General features: G+C 34.4%; 1 protein-coding gene and 1 long non-coding RNA gene across 3 annotated transcripts in view; one reads left to right on the top strand and one right to left on the bottom strand.

Moving 5' to 3' along the window:
- The window catches only part of LOC110372169 (uncharacterized), a 168,357-nt gene extending 152,702 nt beyond the window's left edge, over window positions 1–15,655 (top strand). The window contains exons 1-5 of one of the 2 annotated variants that reach the window (XM_049844305.2): window positions 11,951–12,109; window positions 14,191–14,313; window positions 14,537–14,690; window positions 15,315–15,403; window positions 15,495–15,655. In XM_049844305.2, coding sequence (XP_049700262.2) covers window positions 12,017–12,109; window positions 14,191–14,313; window positions 14,537–14,690; window positions 15,315–15,403; window positions 15,495–15,653 — 618 coding nt within the window. In that variant the 5' untranslated portion in view covers window positions 11,951–12,016 and the 3' untranslated portion in view covers window positions 15,654–15,655. Of the gene's footprint in view, window positions 1–11,950; window positions 12,110–14,190; window positions 14,314–14,536; window positions 14,691–15,314; window positions 15,404–15,494 lie in introns of those variants that run through there. The other variant, XM_049844306.2, reaches the window with a different exon arrangement.
- LOC135117921 (uncharacterized) overlaps window positions 1–15,661 on the bottom strand; it is a 343,287-nt gene that overhangs the window by 143,163 nt on the left and 184,463 nt on the right. The gene's annotated exons all lie outside the window — the stretch shown is intronic.

The following is a 15,661-nucleotide window of genomic DNA, read 5'->3' as shown; positions in this document are numbered from 1 at the left end:
TGTCTAAATACATGCAAAGTTATAACTTACCCTACATTAAGTATACTAAAGAAATGCCTCAAAGAATATTCATAAAACCATTTAAATTGATATTGTAAAAGATGTTTACACATTTATTTATATTTAGAACGTTCTTTGAAGTCTAAAGAAGTTTGCACAGAGGTTTTAATAAGGCACAGTAGCGTCCTCTGTTTTTAGAGTTCCGTACCCGAAGGGTACACGGGACCCTATTGTTTTCGCTACTCTGTCCGTCCGTAAGTCTGTCACCAGGCTGTATCTCATGAACCGTGATAGTTAGAGAGTTGAAAGTTTCACAGATGATGTATTTCTGTTGCTGCTATAACAACAAATACTGAAAACGTAAAAATAATAAAATACATATTTCAGGGGGCTCCCATACGACAAACGTGATTTTTTTGCTCATTTTTGGTCGATATCGATAACGACAACAGGTATTATAAATAATGGTACGGAACCCTTCTTGCACGAGTCCGACTCGCGCTTGGCCGGTTTTTTGTTGTCACTACTACTTATTTTAGACAAAAGGGACAATGTAGGTAATCCTTATTCGAGTTTCAAAAGGCTTTGAACAATGGCTTGTTTGGAGGATTAAGGAGCTGTAATTATGTTTTAATTAATTTATAAAAGGCGGGAAATGCAATGTATGCTGCATTATATTTTTAAGATATGGGTATAGTTTTTTATTATTCTTTTGCTCTCTTGCTTTGGGATTATTCAATCGTTGTACATCAAGTATAGAACGCTTAAATATAATTTGCTAAGTGTTGTAGTGATAGTGTAGTTTTTATTCTGTCTCTGATTTAGAGAGGACCTTTAGTAAATCTATATGAATTAAAAAAAAAATAGAAAAAGTAAGGCAAACAAATTAAAGACAATTTACATAATTAAAAAACGAGTATAAAATAACCGGATATAATACACTATTATAAAAAGATCATTAAGTCAATTAATTTATTACTTGCCTGGGGCTTTACTTCTAAGCTTCAAAATTAATGAAGGGAAGTCTAAATTAAAAAAATTGATTGAACATAAAGTTATTGCCGCCTAAATAAACATTCAAACAAACACTCATTACATACTAACAAATAAAATTTTATATTACCTATAGAAAATTAATAACAAATTTGCTGCAGGATATTGAAAATTATATTAATTGAATACATATAAAAATTGGCTTTATTAGCTTTTAATATTAATTTGTATAACTAGGTAATTTAACATTAATCAAATAAGAAGATAATATTAATTTACTATTTTAGTACAGAAATTCCATTATATTGGTTTCAGAATGTTGACAGCATATTCATAAAGTTTGATAAAAAAATTGCATACCTACGTATAGCAACTAGGTAAATGCGTTTTTTCCGAAATCAGAGCACCAATGGTATCAACTCGGATTAAAACAAAAAATAAATAGACTGCATGTTTCATGGTAAGCAAAACTTAACTTTTCCAAATTAAAAGCTTTAAAAAACGCTAACTCGAGCTACTTTTAGGGTTCCGTAGTAAACTAGGGATACTTATAGTTTCACCATGTCTGTCCGTCCGTTCTTCCTCGCTTAATCTCAGTGACCGTTATCTCTTTAGGGCTGAAATTTTGTAAAAATATGTATATCAAATACGTCGACAAAGTGCACAAATAAAAAAATAATAAAGTGGAAAAAAATGTTTTATATGGGTCATTCCAACCCTATGGATGGTGATGGATCGTTGAATAGGCATTTAAATATGAATAGGGGTTAACTAAAATCATTGTTCAAATAATCGCTCCGAAAGTTGAAACAATGTGTCCCCCATCTAACTTTCGAACCATAGTTTTAAAAAATATGAAAAAAATCTCAAATGTACAACTTAAATAAACTTTCTTGGATGATTTTACAAACTGTTTTTTTACTAACTTTGCAATTTAACTGTATTTGAAAACAACATAATTGGAATCTTTAACGGTAAACATTCGAATTGAAAAAAAAAAACAGTTCGCAATCCAAAATTACCACCGAAAACCCGACATACATAACCCATCTAGTTTATCGACCTGTTAGGTATGGGCCATACTCGAGAAAATGCGGAACCCTACACTGAGCATCACGACACGCTCTTGGCCGGTTTTTTAATTACGGTAATAAAAAACTTTTTATCTCTGACCGCAGCAAATGCAGAATTTTCAATACCGCTCAGCAAAAACATTGTGGTATCAGGGAGATTTTATTTTAAAGTTGCCTTAAGAAACTGCCTTTGCATTTCAAGGAGTATCAACAGTCGATACTGCTGGTCAAAGAGTAAGAAATACATTTATTTTTATACGAACGTAAAGGTAAAAACGTACAGTTTTAGATACTCCTCAAGGTAGCGTTTAAGAGTTACTCCATTAATCTAGAAGTCAGAGACAACTTTAATTTATAATCTAAGGTAAGGTGCTCCCTAGACAGTCAGTTAAATTGTGCAATATTACCATACTGTAAAAATGTATTGACATCTGGGGTTCATGTTTAACACTGCGAAATGATTTTTATTGCGCAATATTTTATTGTAATATTGCACAATGTTAATGTAGTCTAGGGACCGTCTTAGACACAATCTTTCAGAAATCTGTATTAGTACGGTAGACTGCACATCAGTGGTAACTGTCATGCACCTTAACTCAATAGTAATGAGTACGATTTTCCTATAAAACTGTTACCACTGACCTGAAGTTGACTGTACATGTTTGTATCAGCCGATAATAGTTATTTTTCAGTAAGTAGGTAATGGATGTACCTAATAGTTATTTCTGAACTACTTTAGTTAGGCTTCTGTTCAAGTATAAAATGTCTACATTTGTAGTTGTGCCCTAGAGGTAACATTTTGACAGGTAAATCCCATCATCGTCTAAGCTTGCTACAATGAGCTATACATTTTCAGAGAAATTGAAGTTTATTTCTAAAGAAACTTGCGCTTTAAATGAGAATTGAATTTCAAAAACTGTTAATATAGTTTTGACAGAGATACAAAGCTTTTACAGACATTGTGAAACGCTTTGAAATTTGAAAATTCTGTTAATATCTCTACAGTGAGAAGATGCATTGTATTGTCAAGGACTATAATGATGGTCACTGCAAAACGCTTTTGAAAATTAGAGAAGAAAAAACGAATTTTTGTGAAGTTTCCTATTTGTAAATGCGATAGATAACATCTATAGAGGTTACCAATTATTTCTACTTTTATATTGGTCCTTAACTTTTTCTTCAAACGTTTTTTTTTTTGCAGCTATAATACAACCTACCACATATTAATGGTTAGGTACCAGTCTAACTCGACCCTTCTGAGTATCCAAACTTTTTCTTTCGTTAGCTCATCTTAAAATGGCTTTACATTGAATTGCCGAAAACGGGCCACAGAAGTTATCACGTGATAAAAAGGTAGTATTTATTAGAAATACGGATATCTGTGGGTCAAACCTTTAAATATGTAAAAGCTGAATTTATTGTTATTAAAATTTCAGGAGACAATAGAGTTTATGTGTATTTACGATTGCAATTTAGGTGTCTCCTTTTTTGTACGAGTACCTTTTGTCCCATGTTGTTAGCAAAAGAGAGTTTGCATGTTTATTGCAATAACTGTTACGAACTGCTTTGAAATGAAGAAAAAAATTTGAAAATAAGTACTATTTAAAAAAATACTTTTTATATAAACTGATTAAGAAGGGTTCGTTTTGTTACTCATACAACACATATTGACTGAAAGCGTACTTTTACTGTAACAGCCTTTTTATCGTCCCACTGCTGGGCCCAGGCCTCCTCTCACACGGAAAAGGATTGCGCATTAATCACCACGCTTGCTCAATGCGGGTTGGTTGGTACTGCGATGCCTAAATTAACAACAAAATATACATTTCAAAATGCACTGATCATCGATCAATCATTTCAAAATGGACGTTCTCAAGAGACATGAAAACGCGGAGATACAAAGATTTGGTATTTCCCAAGAGATGAAAAACCATTTATTATAGAAAATGGTGTAATGGCGCAATAAATCCATTATTGAACCATGGGGTAGCAGAGATTGCTATGAAATATGATATGAACACACAGTGAGGGTGTATCAATAAGTTTATTTTTAAAATTGAAAGCCATACACACATTTTTCTCTACAATATTGTAGATATATCTGTTTTAAGGAATTAACAGCTACTTACATAATTATTAAGAACCTATGCATTAAATTAAAACAAAAATATTGCATCATGATTCATTAAACAAGATTTACATTTACAACGAATACAGTACAATGCAACAATATACTGTACACTACACATGTACTGTGCATATACTATACATACAATATACTGGTTTTCGTATAAGAATATGTAGACAAATAAATATCGTTAGCTTTTCCATAATTTCAAAATTCAAAATGGCTTCGAAAATCAAATCCATAGATAAAACAAATGAATAACATCTCAAAAATTTTACGAAACTCATTTTCGTGTTTCAAATACAATTTAGTACCTATACGACATTTTGAAAGTTTATTTCAAACTTTTATTTTTATAAAACAAATAAAAATCACGTGTTAGCCGCGCCAAATGAGATTCTAAATTACTTTTTAAGAGCGTCGCCATTTTGAATGCAGTATGCAGTAATATAAAAGAATCCAACAAATTGAAATGAAAAGGCGTCGAATGAATTTCCACGCAATAGTGAAAGACTGAAACTGAAAGGGTGCAATATTATGCTCGACTGCGTTAGCTTTGAACTACAGTAATTAACTATTCTATGTTCCTTAGTTAAAAAAGATAGAACTATGATAAAGTGTATAATTGTATAAGAGAAGCAGTCTGCAGACATTTAGTCGGCCGATAATTTATTTAGGCTCATAATCATCATCATCCTCCGAACCTTTTCCCCAACTATGTTGGGGTCGGCTTCCAATCTAACCGGATGTCGCTGAGTACCAGTGCTTTACAAGGAGCGACTGCCCTATCTGACCTCCTCAACCCAGTTACCCGGGCAACGCAATACCCCTTGATTAGACTGGTGTTAGACTTACTGGCTTCTGACTACCCGTAACGACTGCCAAGGAGGTACAATGAAAGCCGGCTATTTGAGCTCATAAATCGGTATGGAAATGAATAGTGTTCCCACATCAAAATCAGGGTTTTGGTTGGTATCAGACCGACTAAAAACTTTGATTGAATTCACAATTTTCTTTTTCTTTTTTGTACCAACCATCGGGCGAACTGTGGACCGATTGTTTAGTCTACACTGTGCCTTGTACTCTAAAAGTTTTATTAATACAATTAATTGTAAGTGCAGCTTATCAAAAATTTTGAGCTAGATATAATTTTAGTTATCATAAATCTCTTTTAATAACTGAAATTGTTTTTAATTCGAATAGTACTAATTAAAAAATAATTGAATAGTTGATTGGAGTAACATAATATTATGAAACTTTGGGTGCAATTTAACTAAGTTTTAGAATAGGTTTCATTTTTGATAAAAGTACGCACATGTATTTCAAATATTCTATTATTATTTATGAACATGTTCTTTGTAAAAGTATTATAAAGAGTTACTGGGTGCCATCAAATAAAAACTTGTAACCTCCAGAATTCAATATGTGTCCTTGATTTCTTTACCTTTTCACGTTACTATGACAACAAATAAACAATCGAACTGTAAAAAAAAAATCCGATTCGAAATTTAAAAAAGCATGCTATGTATCAAAAATATAGAAAGAGCACAGATTACTACAGATACTTCACTCAGTAGAAAACTTCCAATACCTATTACGATAATTGCCTACTCCTTCGCGTCAGCAACCACTGTATGCTAAAATGCGCCTAAATGCTCAAGCGTACAGCAGTGATTGCTTCGCACCGCGCGATTCCACAGTAATCGCAGGGCTGCCTCTTCGGTAAAATTAAATTAACATAACTTTTTATGTATGTTATTGAGAACTGTGAATATGTTCTGACTTTTATGTGGCAGTTAAAAATTTTATCATTTATAAAATATTTAACCAACTTAAAAAAAAGGAGGTGATTAGACATAGGTACAGGCCAAACTGAGAAGTTTGACTTGTATGGTTTGTAGGTATGTATGTTTGTGCGCGATAATCTCGCGTTTGGCTAAACCGATATCGATGCGATTTTCAGAAAAGGATTTATTACATTTAGGAGAACGTTTTAAAATAAGTATAATACTTCTTAGTTTGATGATGATCTTCGGAGATGTTCACTAGAAATGAAAAAAAAAGCCTTAAAAAAAGAGGACCGACTTCAAATAAGGCACAAAGCCGTAAGAAATAATTTGGTTTTTTTTTTATGTTGGTGCTAACAGCTGGTAATTACGAATCGAAAAAGCACCGACATCAAAAAATAAATTATTTCTTACGGTGTTTTGAAGTCGGTTCTCTTTTTTTAAAGTTTGTTTTATTATTTTTGTAAGTTTGTTTTGTTTTATATACCTATTGGTGCTGACTGTAGAAGAAACCTAGATAAAATATAATTATATACATCAGTGTGTAGGTAAAATAAAAAAATCTTTAAAGTTACAGCACATAAGGCACCACACGGCATCGTAATGCGCGTACGAACGAACAGCACTATTAGAAGTCGGTTAAAAATTGAACGGCGTGCGCGCGCTTCGCTTGTGAAAACCGCAACTGAATTTGATCCGCCGGCGGACCGAGACCGCTCGGCTGGGCGGTAGGCACTTATAGCGCGCAAGTACATGGAGTGACGGAGGCCTGGAAAGAGGTAGAATCCCAATCATTATCTACATAAACTTGTCTATGTCCAAGTAGGATAGTTTTCAATTACACAGATCTGCCATCTACAGGAGCGCGATAACAGAAGCGACAGTCAAAACAATGAATTGAAATCTTACATTGTTTTGAGTAATAACTGCTGTCATATCCACGGAGTAGAGAAAGATGACCAGAGCTGCTACAAGGCAGGTAGGTCAGGCACCGTCTGGGTCAAATGGCCTATGGTAGGCGTGACCGAAACGCTCTATTACGAATGAAATAAACTAAACGCCTCATCGTTTAATTATCGTTTATTTGACGCATCGTCGTAGTATCACGGACTAGCAAGCGGAGCAACAAGGTGGACAAACGACCTTATAAAGGTTGCCGGAAGACGCTGGATGCAGGTCGCCTCCAACAGGTATCTGTGGAGATCTAAGGGGGAGGTCTATGTTCAGCAGTGGACGTCCTATGGCTGAGATGATGGTGATGATGATGATGATAATCGTCGAAAATTATCGTTCTTCCAAAAAATTGGCGGGTTGGTCTATAACGTTCCTCATCTCCCGAACACCTGCATTTTGGTGACGCTATTTTTTTACACGATTTTCCGTTATGACATCTCCGTTTGTTGTTTTGTTCTCCTTGGTCGTATTTATAGACAGGTAGGTTTTCTCGAATGTTCCCTTTGAATCCTGGCTATTCTTAGGTATGGTATTATGCAACTGTTTGTGCCTTCGTTTTGTCATCTTATATTTATTTGTGAAGTAGATAAACAAATACATACAAGTTAGCATTAGTTTTTTAATTAAATAAAGCGTGGAGCATTTTGACTTAGTAGTCTCTGATTTTGAACATGATGAAAAATGTTACGATTAGTGGGATAACATCTAACATCAGCCATTATTATCAAAGATTTGTGAAGTCGCTGATGTCAGTGGCTGATGAACAAAGATTATAATTATAACAAAAAACCTTTGGTCTATGGAACTACATATATTATATAACATATGCTTGAAAAATTCGTTTATAGGAAATGCGCAGTTTGCGTGCCTGAACCAAGTTAAATAAAAGCATTTAATAAACTCTGTCGTCATGGCTCTCTTGGGTACATTGCTACTCTACTCATGACTCCGCTTTTAATGTAATCATGTTAGGTGCCTTGTAAATATACGTTAGGTTCCAATTTATTTGGGGCAGCTATTTTAGGCCTGCTATTGTTTTAATTAATCAATGTCATATACCTATTTAGATATTTGGGTTAACTTTGTACATCGCAGTATGTTCATGTCGTGTCAACATTTAATGAAAACAAATTGCCATGTCAGTATTACAGATATTTCTTTTTTACTGCATTTCCTTTTAATTGCTATAAAATCACCTGGAAGAAGACCTATTATTTACTTTTTTTTAGAGTTCCGGGACCGTCCGGGTCCGTCTGTCACCAGGCTGTATCTTATGAACCGTGATAGTTACAGAACTTAAATTTTCACAGATGATATAATATTGTTGCCGATATAACAATACATACTGAAAACTAGAATTAAATACATATTTTGGGGGGCTCCCATACAACAAACGTGATTTCTTTGTCCGTTTTATGAATCGGTACGGAACCTTTCGTGCACGAGTCTGACTCGCACTTGGCCGGTTTTTTAACTTTTCATCATTCTCAAAATGTTTTAAAAATAATAGAATAGGTATTATATTGTTCGAAAGCTGGACAGTTTGACCTATTTCTCGCACTCCCCACAGCCAACCATCAAATGATGATTTTAGACCAATTCTATGAATTTAATTTCCTAACAAGAAGGTCGTATTATCTGCATCAATTGGAACTTTATTCCGCCCTTATCTCTATCCTATCTAGAAAGTCAACCAGTGTAGGTTGCATCTGGTATATTTGCTTGATCAGCTCATTTCCGTTCAATCTACAGGGAGTAAGGGCGTATATTTGTACTGAGTTATTGGAAAACCTCATTGTTCTATTGATAGACTTAGTTTTAACGTTTGAGTTTTTGAAAGTTCTGTTTTATGTAATTTGTAATGTTGGTAGTCTATTTTTTAAAATCAATAATAAGCATCATAAATCAATAAAAAAAAAATATGACATAGTACTAATATAGAGATAAATTATTTACATAGATTTTGGGCTGTAAATTAATGTGAGAAGTAAATCATTTATTTGTTTTTAAGAATTATGTAGGTACTTTCTAACCGACTTAAAAAATTGCAGTTTAAATTTTACATTATATTACGACTATAATGAGCACCTAGCACCTAATTAAAGGTTTCAATTGTAAATAGGTAAAAAGTAGATTTAGTGTAGGATTAAATAGGATTTTGAATTGATAAGAATATGTATCTCTTTCTGAGAACTAGGGATGAAGGTACGATGTTTTCACTACAGACCACTGAAATCTTGTGAGAAAATGTGTTTTTATTTTTTCAGTTTATTTTACCTGTTACACCCGAAAAAAACGGCCACATAAAAAAGAAACGCCCGGTATTTTTTTGATGTCCGTTTTTGACGCCCACAGTACATCATCTTTAACAAAAGTTTTATTTGTTCTATTAGGTACAACGGGTAGCCAAAACTCACTTCGTTTGTAAAGTACCGCACATTTCTTGGTAACAAGGTTAAATTAGGTAAAGTTCAAACTTCATTCGATGGCTGTTTCGTTGGAACTTTACAACTTCTATGTTTTGGTAATTTTTGAGGCTACTTCGTTTAAACAATTATTTTTGTAAGGATTACTTCCCGGTATTCGGACACCAGTTTGGATACGTACGTACGTTAAATACTTACGAAATTTTCTACAAGGGTCCTCATCAATCTATAGTTACGAGAAATTTTATTGATCTCCCTAAATAGGTTTCAATTGTAAATAGGTAAAAAGTAGATTTAGTGTAGGATTAAATAGGATTTTGAATTGATAAGAATATGTATCTCTTTCTGAGAACTAGGGATGAAGGTACGATGTTTTCACTACAGACCACTGAAATCTTGTGAGAAAATGTGTTTTTATTTTTTCAGTTTATTTTACCTGTTACACCCGAAAAAAACGGCCACATAAAAAAGAAACGCCCGGTATTTTTTTGATGTCCGTTTTTGACGCCCACAGTACATCATCTTTAACAAAAGTTTTATTTGTTCTATTAGGTACAACGGGTAGCCAAAACTCACTTCGTTTGTAAAGTACCGCACATTTCTTGGTAACAAGGTTAAATTAGGTAAAGTTCAAACTTCATTCGATGGCTGTTTCGTTGGAACTTTACAACTTCTATGTTTTGGTAATTTTTGAGGCTACTTCGTTTAAACAATTATTTTTGTAAGGATTACTTCCCGGTATTCGGACACCAGTTTGGATACGTACGTACGTTAAATACTTACGAAATTTTCTACAAGGGTCCTCATCAATCTATAGTTACGAGAAATTTTATTGATCTCCCTAAATAGGTGTTACCTACATACCCCGTAGCTTATGTAACTGTATTTGTAAACCTTTCATCTTTAACTTCATCGAACATTTAGATAATTAATTCCTTAAGAAATACTGTACTGGCTTCCGATAAACAAATCCCTAGAACACTAAAGTCATCTCTGATTGGCTTAACCGATCGTGAACTCAATCACAACAATCTTAGATACATTAATCTTTTACTTAATTCTAGTTTATAAACTAATTTGAAGTGCTCTTTATTCTGAGACTGCAGTAAAATAATTAAGTAGTTCACAATTTTCTCTACGTGCAACGTTTTGCTAATGAATACAGCGATTCAAATGCTTATAAGTGGCGCCGCCGAGTAAGTATCACGTAAGAAATAAGCACGCTAAAATGCTTGTTTTCGGGGCATGAGAATCCAAATAATAATACGTATCTGTTTCAATAAATAATAATATAATCTATAGGGCATTATTGCGAGCGTAGTTAATCTACTTTTCCAAGAAAAACCGTTTTTCCTAACTTTTCAATTACCAGGAATGCATAAACACTGAAATCACATACGTAACTGGTTTAAAACCATCAGGGTTTAATCTAAATACCAAAACACTAACTACCGACGCAACATGACCTTTCTAGTCTTAATTGGATTATTCCGGATTTAACCGCTTTAAACTGGACTTTTTAAATTCGTACGTTGGTACAAAGGGTAACGATATAGAACTAAAAGGATGATTAATCTGGTCCAAACTGGATTACAGAGTTAAGTCAATTTGTGTTGCTTTTTTGAAATTCCAGTGAAATTGATAAGCCTCCTATTTTTTAGACTGTTTCGGTGCATAAGCATGGTCTAACGAGTTATGGGAGTATTTTAACGAGGTATATATAACAGCCTTGTTTTTTGTTTCTGTTGCTTGTTTGTTACAGGCATTTTTCGCATTGTACGAGCTCAATTTTTTATTTGTGTGAAACTAAACAGAGTATGCAAAGTTTTTCTGAGCAATTAGACCGTTTAATACTAATTTTAAAAAATGCTATAATCATTGATAGAACCCACGCATTCCAAGTACATGGAGTTACTTGATACTCGGTACTTTTCGATCTAGAAAACTTTTAATTAGAAAAAATCTGGGTAGGAACCTCCTCTTCCTATTGTTCTCACCATTGTTTATAAATTAATTCACAAAAATATAACAAGAGGTTTAAGCACTAATTAATCTAATTAGTAAAATAAATTGTTCCTTTTAGATAAAGAAATCTAATTTTCAGTAAAGATTACTTGTTTCTTTTTATTAAGATATTATTATTATTTGCGCCTGCAGCGAATCTCTTAGAAAGTCGACAACGGAACATCTATACGTCCCAAATAAATAACGAAAGGGGTGAATTTTACGGACCTTTTTAATGAAGGTTTCAGAATAGGATTTTTATACTTTTTATAAAGAACTAAATAAATAAAAGTAGATTGTTTAATAATGTTTATCAGTTGCGATGACTTAGGTCATCTTAATTTCCAATTGTCATACAAACTTAATTATTTACAAATATAAACATTAGCCCTCCCCACTTAACTGTAATACGTGAAGGAGGGCAATATATATGTTTCATACAATTAAACAGTAGTTTTAGTATACTATGGCATGTTGCAAAGTATACTTAAACCAATTGTACTGAACCTTTTTGGAGCGCCGTCATTCTAACAGATAACAAAACCAAATACAATCTGTGGACAATTAATAAAATGTCACTTTCCCACGTCAAAATTACAAACAATCACAACAATAATTTTATGGAAAAACTTATAAAAAGTGTTAATAACAATGTCTTCGGCATTGGATGACCTGCCCAGTGTGGACTCATTCTTCGGCTTTGACCTAAAAACAGGCTCTATGATCGTTGCTGCCTTAGGCGTTGTAAGTACACGAATAATACTAATTTCACAGTAGTTTTAGCTCTTGTAGCCTTCGTAATTACTTTAGATTTCTGCTTTTTCGAACCAAATTGCTCCTCAAAATGGGTCATAACAGAAAATAAAGCTAATGGTTGTTTTTGGGGTGTATTAAGTACTAGCATAGCTTGATTGATTTTAAGGTTAAGCAACCGTTGGTGCGGTCAGAACGTGGATGTTTCGGAAGGCACTCTACATCAGTTGGTCCCAGCTGTCGTAAACCTAAGTGAGATAGTAGTTACAAGGGCCAGACCAAAACCACCAGTCTTACGAATGAGTACCGGGTCGCCCAGATATCTGAGTCGAGATGATCAGATAGTCAGTCTTCTTTATGTAAAACACTGGTACATCTGCGTCTGGTTGGACTGAAAGCCGACGCCAACACAGTTGGGCAAAGGCTAGATGATGATGATCGTGCAAAATGCATATTATTCCTCTCGTGGAATTGTGAAATACATGAGCTTTCACAGCGAGTCCTGTTACGAAATGTATTGCTTTTGGGTCCATGTCAAGACTACACTAATTTAAAATATTTAAAGGCACATAATACTCTTGATTATTATTCTATCAAACTCTCCCCATATAATAAGTTGGAATACCGCCAAAACCTGACAGTCTCACGTCTAAGCACGCATGTCGGAACAACGTATTCTATATTAAATTTTTCGGGACAACGGACGCATAGAAAAGTAGCTTATTGTACAACCCCCTTTGTACTGAATTTCTCAAAATATTGTATGTGCGTGTTACCGTTAATAATCATGTGTAGCATTTTATTTTTATGTTCAAACGTAAATGTGTTATCTCGCATGTATTCTTTTGAGGCAGGTATAACAATGTTTTTTTTGTAAGTGTTAGGTATATCTATCTAGTATATCTTAGACACCAATGGATGATAAAAAGGTGAAGGAAAACCTGGACTATATAGTCTGAAATCACCAACCCGCATTGAGCAAGCGTGGTGATTAATGCTCAATCCTTCTCCGTGTGAGAGGAGGCCTGTGCCCAGCAGTGGGACGATAACAAAAAAAAAAGGCTGTAACTGTTAGGTACGGCTAAATTTCGAAGTGCGGCAACACCTAGATTTAACCGGTGTCAGCCCGTTGTAAGCGGCTATATGCGGCATAACTTGGCGGTAGCCTCATATCTTCGGTTAGGAGTAAGTGTAGCCTACATCATAGTTAAAGTCAGGTGTAACCTATTCCTTATCGGTTACTTAAAGCAAGGTTTTCGATCAGCTGAGCATTTTGGGTTTGGTTTGGTCTTGTCTCTCCCGACTGATTCTCTCTGATATGACATTGAAAAATAAAATACCTACATCGATTAGGTGTTAGGACTATGGTAAAAGGCGGGCGTTTTGTTGGCTGTCTTTTGTAAACCTTCAAAAAGTGCTTATTTCAGCCTACTTTGAATAAATTATTTTTTATTTTTTATCTTTCTGAGTTTTTGTTATACAGTCTATAGCTTTTTTTATTCAAAAGGTAAACTTGATAATATTGAGGTCTGTAAATACATTTGTAGTTGTCTCTTGTGTGGGCGTTAGTGATACACAAAAAGCATCATCAGACCTCGAGGGGTTTTACAACAGTATTTATTTTTGTAACTTTACCTTCACTTGAGGGGTTTATCTTAGAGGTATATCTTTCAGAGGATAATACGTGTCGGATTTAGATATCAAGGTCGACGTTATTTTTATCAATAACTTCTATTCGGGAAATGTATATCATTTGGATATTTTTATTATCTGGTAGGTATATTTCGAGTATGATTTTGTAAACAGATGAATGGGACACAGAGATAATGAGGTACAAATGGGAAGTGAAGGAAGACAGATATATGGTATTACAAGAATAGTTAAAATTATATTTCAAAGATATTTTTGGACCTCGACTATTCCTTGATCAGATCTGGCAGTGAGATGAGCATTCGTGTTTTGACACTGTGCTCAAACTGGACTTTGTCCATACTCACCGAGCTGGGCGTCGTGTTGGACAGTTGTACAAATCCAGGCTGTTAAATACTAACCGTCTTTCTTCCATTTTGCAGGTCCACCCGATGGCTCACGGATGCACATTCTTCATGCCCTTGAGCTACCTCCTCGTCACAGTCTGGATCCTGGTGGCATTGTTCTTCGCAGCCAGCATCGTCCTGTTTTGGGGACTATCCAATGTATGACGGAAAAAGTAACAATATTTAATGTCTCTTCGTTTTTAGAGTAGACCGATTTGAAGTTGTTTATAGAAAGAACATGTTTTTAAACTTTTAATGACCAGCTTAAGTTGCTTTTAAAAACCGTAGGTCGTTCCTAATCACTTAATTTGAAGCTTACTGAAAATAATGCGCAACACATATTCTTACTTAATCATAATCGGATGCTATTTATTGTCCGCAGAATAATGAATTCCTATGCGCCCTATGGGTGTGGTATACAGTGGTATTCGTAGCCGTAATGCTAATGATGATGATAATGCTAGCGCTTGTCTTCACATCCCGAAGACAAAGGAGTCGGGTCTTCGTCGTCATACTGGGAATGCTTTGGTACATGCGTAAGTGTTCTAATATTATTCTTTCTGATTCTGTATCCGGTACGTTGGACAGGGTATCAAAAATAATTAGAGGCAATTGTCTTATATGTACAGGCAATAAAATTCCTATTGTGTACAATGTTAATAGAATTTGCAGTTATTGACTGATATAAAAGTAAAAAATATATGTAGTTTTTACAGTTGTCTCCAATCATACTCAAATTACTTCTTGTTAGGTACGCTTTGTTCTTTGTCGAGAAACTTACGGCCATTTAATTTCAGCGTGAAACAAAAGAAAATCCAGTTTTTGTTACTAAAAATCAATGCTCAATCCTTCTCGGTGTGAGAGGAGGCCTGTGCCCAGCAGTGGGACGATAAAAAGGCTGTAACATGTAACATGTGTTACTAAAAATCTGGGTTTTAAAAATCACTATCTAAGCATATTGCAATCTCAGCTATTCAGTTGTTCGTTGAATATTTGCAATCACGGCTCAGCTTAAGTCCCCGATTTCATTGTAGATCCAATGAAGTTAATTTAGCCGTCTGGAGGTTCTAAAACGTAAAATATAGTAGCAAAATTATTCGTAGCATTATTTTAAATATTCTATTTACAAACGAGTATTTTTAAATAGGTTTTGTTTGCAGTGACAATCTACTTCATACTAGTCGTGAACAGTCATCGTAAGACACTCGTGAATCAAGACAATACCGCCCAGCTGAAAGCAATGCGCAAGGCCAGTGCAATATATAAGTCATAGAAATAAATAGTTTTATTGATTGATATTAAAATAATTTTTATTTACGATACTCCCACGGGCTTCGCAGGCTGGGCAAGTGAACTCCAGCCGTGTTCTCGAAGCAATAGCGGATCAGCCGCAGTTCCAATGTTCGTCCTTAGCCCCTTCAATGCAAAATCGAATTAGAGGCCAGCCGATGTTCAGACCAGAATTAAGTTTTCAAGGAAGGAATAGAACCAAGAAATAAGTCATCAG

The sequence above is a fragment of the Helicoverpa armigera genome, chromosome 16 (genome assembly GCF_030705265.1).
Source record: "Helicoverpa armigera isolate CAAS_96S chromosome 16, ASM3070526v1, whole genome shotgun sequence".
NCBI classification, from domain to species: Eukaryota; Metazoa; Arthropoda; class Insecta; order Lepidoptera; family Noctuidae; genus Helicoverpa; species Helicoverpa armigera.
Note: the sequence above shows the minus strand (reverse complement) of the source record. Positions and strands in the feature narration are given on the sequence as shown.